Source organism: Populus euphratica, unplaced genomic scaffold, assembly GCF_000495115.2.
Source record: "Populus euphratica unplaced genomic scaffold, PopEup_1.0 scaffold837.1, whole genome shotgun sequence".
Classification (NCBI taxonomy): domain Eukaryota; kingdom Viridiplantae; phylum Streptophyta; class Magnoliopsida; order Malpighiales; family Salicaceae; genus Populus; species Populus euphratica.
The window spans coordinates 50087-54152 of NW_011500704.1; the positions used below are offsets into that span (position 1 = coordinate 50087).

Sequence of the window (4066 nt, forward strand, 5' to 3'; positions counted from 1 at the left end):
AACAATTACTTTTTTTTTCTAAATTAAAATTTAATATTTTTTTTCCTAACAAAAAAAGAACCGAAGAAATGAAGGAAAGGAACTTTCATAACAAAATTTAATTTTAGACCATGAAAGAGAACAGCCACTAATAAACCTAAAAAACCAAGGGATGAAAATAAATTTTTATAGTAAATTTAAAGTCCGCCTCTATTTTACCTGTTATTTTTATTTTTATTCTTTAACTTTCAATCCAACCCTTTAAAAAAATATGTAATTGGAATTTGAGCTAATAATAACCAAATTATATTAAAAATAAACTAAAAAAAAAGTTTATAGATGAAATTAAAAAACTCAGCTACTACAACCCATGGTGATTTGTGTGAGGATGAATAGTATTGGCAGCTAAAGTGTTTCCATGCATGAATTAGTTTAGTTTCCATTGATGAATTCTCTAGCTTCCACTACTTCCAGCAAATCACTGGACTCCCCAAGCTGCACCTCCTACATCGATGCATGCAACAACACTCGAAACTTACAGCATATCATTCATTCGATTTAATATCTATAACTTCTATAGCACTGGGCTTCATTATTCAAGTTACCATCTAAATGTCATAAAACTTCCTTTGCAATCTAGTCACTACGTACCTTAGCCAACAGTAAACGAAAACAGATCACTGATATGCATCCATTAAACATAAATTTTATTCCAATAACAAAACCCACTATTGCCACCAGGCATTTCATTTTGAGATGCACAATAAGTTAGACAAATTCCTTCACGCGAAAAATTAGGATCCACCATAGCCATTGCTCCATCTATATCCCTGTGTCTCAGCGTTCTTTGTTTTAAACCTGCTGCAGAATAGAGGAAAAAAATTAATGAATATTTAACCATAAAGGAAACCACATTCTTCAAAATCTCAAAGCAAACATTGTATTTATCTCATGAATATTTAGCCATAAAGGAAACCGCATTCTTCAAAATCTCAAATAAAAAATTGTATTTATCTCATAGAAAAGACATGCACAGCAAGTTCTGTTTCACTCAAAGTTTTTGCATTGACAGGATTGAGGAAGTTGCATTTCAAAATACACGTCATGTTAACGAGTCTTGGATCTCTAATTCGTTGTTTTAACAGTATTTTATTGGGAATGCCCTCATCAATTAGCATCTGGAGCACCATTATTATGCTTTTGAAACCTTTCATCTTGAGGTGAAGGTACATATGCATGTTTGTGGATCTGAACATCTGTACAAATATATATTGCATCCCTCCCCTGTTACTTCCTTCCTACTTTACTGGCCACTAAAGGAAATAAAGCAATGCAGCAAACTTACATAAACAGCAATTGAATGCGAGCATCAAAATCAACTGGTTGCTGGGAGGAACACTCTAATAAGTTCTTTATTAGTGACCCTTTTCCTACAGGTAGGACATTTAGCCTGTCTTTTAATTGCGTCTGCAATGCAAGTCTTACAGAAAATGTGTCCGCATTTTGTTGACATCTCCTCAACCAATGGACACAAGCAAATTGGACAGTTGAAGGTTGGCTCCTTTGGCGGCAGGGTCTGCACATTCTCCCTCTGGCAATGAAGTAAAACACTGATCATCAGTTTCAAAAACATAAATCAAAACATGGATGCATTGAACATGCCCACGCATGAACATCAACACAGACAAAAATACAGAGATCTCTGATCATTATTCCAAAATTAGTCTTTAGATGTCCATTGTAACTCTAAAATCATGCGTAAGTAAAACAAAATTACGAATATTAAAAGGTATGCAAAGAATAGAGTACCTAGAATAATCTCCTACCGTGAATGCAAAGTTAATTAGGTACCTAAAAGCAATGCAGAAGTGCACAAGGATAACATTTACAGATCAAAGTGCACAAGATTATTAAAAAGGGTTTTGAGTTCTGCAAAATTACATCCTAGTTGCAATAACTTTAATGCAACAACTCAATCATTTATCAGCAGCATGGCAAGGAATAAATAGCAATGGGAACTATAGAAGCTGCTACGAAAACAAAAGTAGCATTATTGTTGCAGGTATTACCATAGACCTGCTGCTGCTACCGCCGCCGCCGCCTTCCAAATTGATGTAAAGATCACAATTGATAATTGTTTGGTTTGGTGGAACTCTTCTACGCTTGTTGACGTTATTGTGAGACAATCTACTTGTTCGCCCTAAAGTTAACACAAATAAGAAGAGAGAGATGTGATGGACATACACACTTGAGAAGACAAGGTAATAAGTACATATATATCCTCAGAGAACAGGAGAAACACAAACTAACATTATATAATCAATATCATTGCAAACAGGATGCTAGACAAAGCAATAAGACAGCAATTCCATTGAGCACAATATACCATAGGCAAAGAAAATAGTTTATCACCTGACTCTACATCAACAATGACAGCCCTTCCACGAGCTCTTCGAGCATTGTTCTTAGCCTGGAATGGAATAGGAAAAGATAATAAATAAAGAAGTTTCTCAACAAAAAGGAACACTTCAAAATTGAGAAGGGAGAAAGAGAATGTACCTTGGCAAATGCTGTGGGTGACGATTCAATGACATCATCATCGAACACATCAACATCAATAGTAGGAGGTGGCAAAGACTGTCCTTGTTGGCTTGCTTGCACTCCTTGAGGTTCAGTTCGGCTTGAAGTCCCTTCATCACCCCTCCCTTCAGTAGGAGGGGCGTTTAAGTCCAGAACTGTTTTCCTTCGCCGATACCCCCTTAAAGGAGGACTCTTTACCCCCTGAGTCTGAGTGCTCATGCTCAATTAACAAGCTTCATACAAAAGTCCTGCAACCTCGATAAACTAAAAAATTCAAAAATGAAACTGGAAAAGAAAAATAAGGGGACAACAGATTTATTTAAAATGTTAATCCAATCTTAAATTGCCCAGTATAGAATAATTAACTTGATCAAATTGGTATACATTATCAACATTTATAGACTTCAAATTCCAATTCAACTCTCAAATTGAATTTAATTTAAGCACTATCTCTCACATTACCATAAGAGTTGACAACAGCAACTAAAAACAATGAAACGAAATCGAAAGCAACTACTGCAAAAGAATTATATGAAAAGACATGATCAATTAAGCAGCTTTAGATACTGCAAAAGCACAAGACGGTAATAATTGCGAGAAATTAGAGGAAATCGAAAGCAAACAATCCGATTAAATCAAGCAGAAAAGAAAATCGAATCAGATTACCTATAAAGACCTTGACTCTGCAAAGAAAACAAAATCGTCAAAATAAATTAAGAGGTAGATTTGAATTCAATTATTAGGGCTTCGAAAATGGGATGACAATTTTTATACGAGGAAGAAAAATAGCATGGTTAAATTAGCCCCTTTACTCTTGACAAACGAATCAATTAGTGCCTTTTATTTCAAAAGGATATTATTTAGCCCTCTTTTACCATTTTATGTTCTTTTCCAAGTTATTATTTCCCATTTCAATGACTATATAAATTAAAAATAAATAAATATATACTATAATAAAAATACTAAGAAGGATTAATTAGTTTTTTAAACTAAGAAGACTATTTAATTAATTTTAAACACTACAAGGATTAAGTTCTAATTTACTGAAAAGAAAAGGGAGGGACTAGGCAACTGGGGAGGGAGGGTCATGTCATTGACCCGGGGATCGGTGATGGGAAAGTGAAGCTCCCGCGGGGCCTGCTTGTCAATCATTAAATTCTGTAGTAAAAAAAATAAATGTGCTTTTTTAGTCAAAATTCAATCTTAATATTTATGTATTTCTTTTTTAATTAAAAAACAATGATTTTATTTTATGAATATCATTGTTTTCCCCTTAAAAAATTAAAAAAATAATATAAGAATTTATAAGAATTCAAATGATTTAAATTTAAAAAAATTATTTTTTTCCAATCAAAACTCTCTTTTTATTATTTATTTATTCATTTATTACTTTTATGAAAAATAATATTTTTTATCAGAACTATATTTTTTATTATGAAAAACACCGAACTAGTTTTAAATAAAAAATAAAAAATAATTTCTTAACTATTTTTATGGAATTGCATGA

General features: G+C 32.9%; 1 protein-coding gene across 4 annotated transcripts; it reads right to left on the reverse strand.

Annotated features, from left to right (window-relative positions):
- Positions 1-509: 509 nt before the first annotated feature.
- LOC105116048 (E3 ubiquitin-protein ligase RNF4-like) lies at positions 510-3380 on the reverse strand. Of its 4 annotated transcripts, none has more exons than XM_011013200.1 (6): positions 3226-3380; positions 2539-2807; positions 2392-2449; positions 2029-2179; positions 1325-1571; positions 510-837 (listed from the first exon to the last, which is right to left on the reverse strand). In XM_011013200.1, exons 2-5 carry the CDS (start codon positions 2776-2778, stop codon positions 1355-1357), a joined length of 666 nt encoding a protein of 221 aa, XP_011011502.1. In that variant the 5' UTR covers positions 2779-2807; positions 3226-3380; the 3' UTR covers positions 510-837; positions 1325-1354. The 4 variants fall into 4 exon arrangements, with proteins under 4 accessions (XP_011011502.1, XP_011011503.1, XP_011011500.1 ...); XM_011013201.1 differs by having other exon boundaries at positions 510-840; positions 2539-2814; XM_011013198.1 differs by having other exon boundaries at positions 510-840; positions 1325-1570; positions 2028-2179; positions 3226-3377.
- Between the last annotated feature and the right edge of the window lie 686 nt (positions 3381-4066).

Coding starts and splice junctions, on each gene's coding strand:
- LOC105116048 (XM_011013200.1), bottom strand. CDS start 2,778: ATGAGCACTCAGACTCAGGGGGTAAAGAGTCCTCCTTTAAGGGGGTAT. Junction 2,180..2,391: donor CATTGTTGATGTAGAGTCAG/GTGATAAACTAT, acceptor TGTTAACTTTAG/GGCGAACAAGTAGATTGTCT. Junction 1,572..2,028: donor GTAATACCTGCAACAATAAT/GCTACTTTTGTT, acceptor ACTTCATTGCCA/GAGGGAGAATGTGCAGACCC.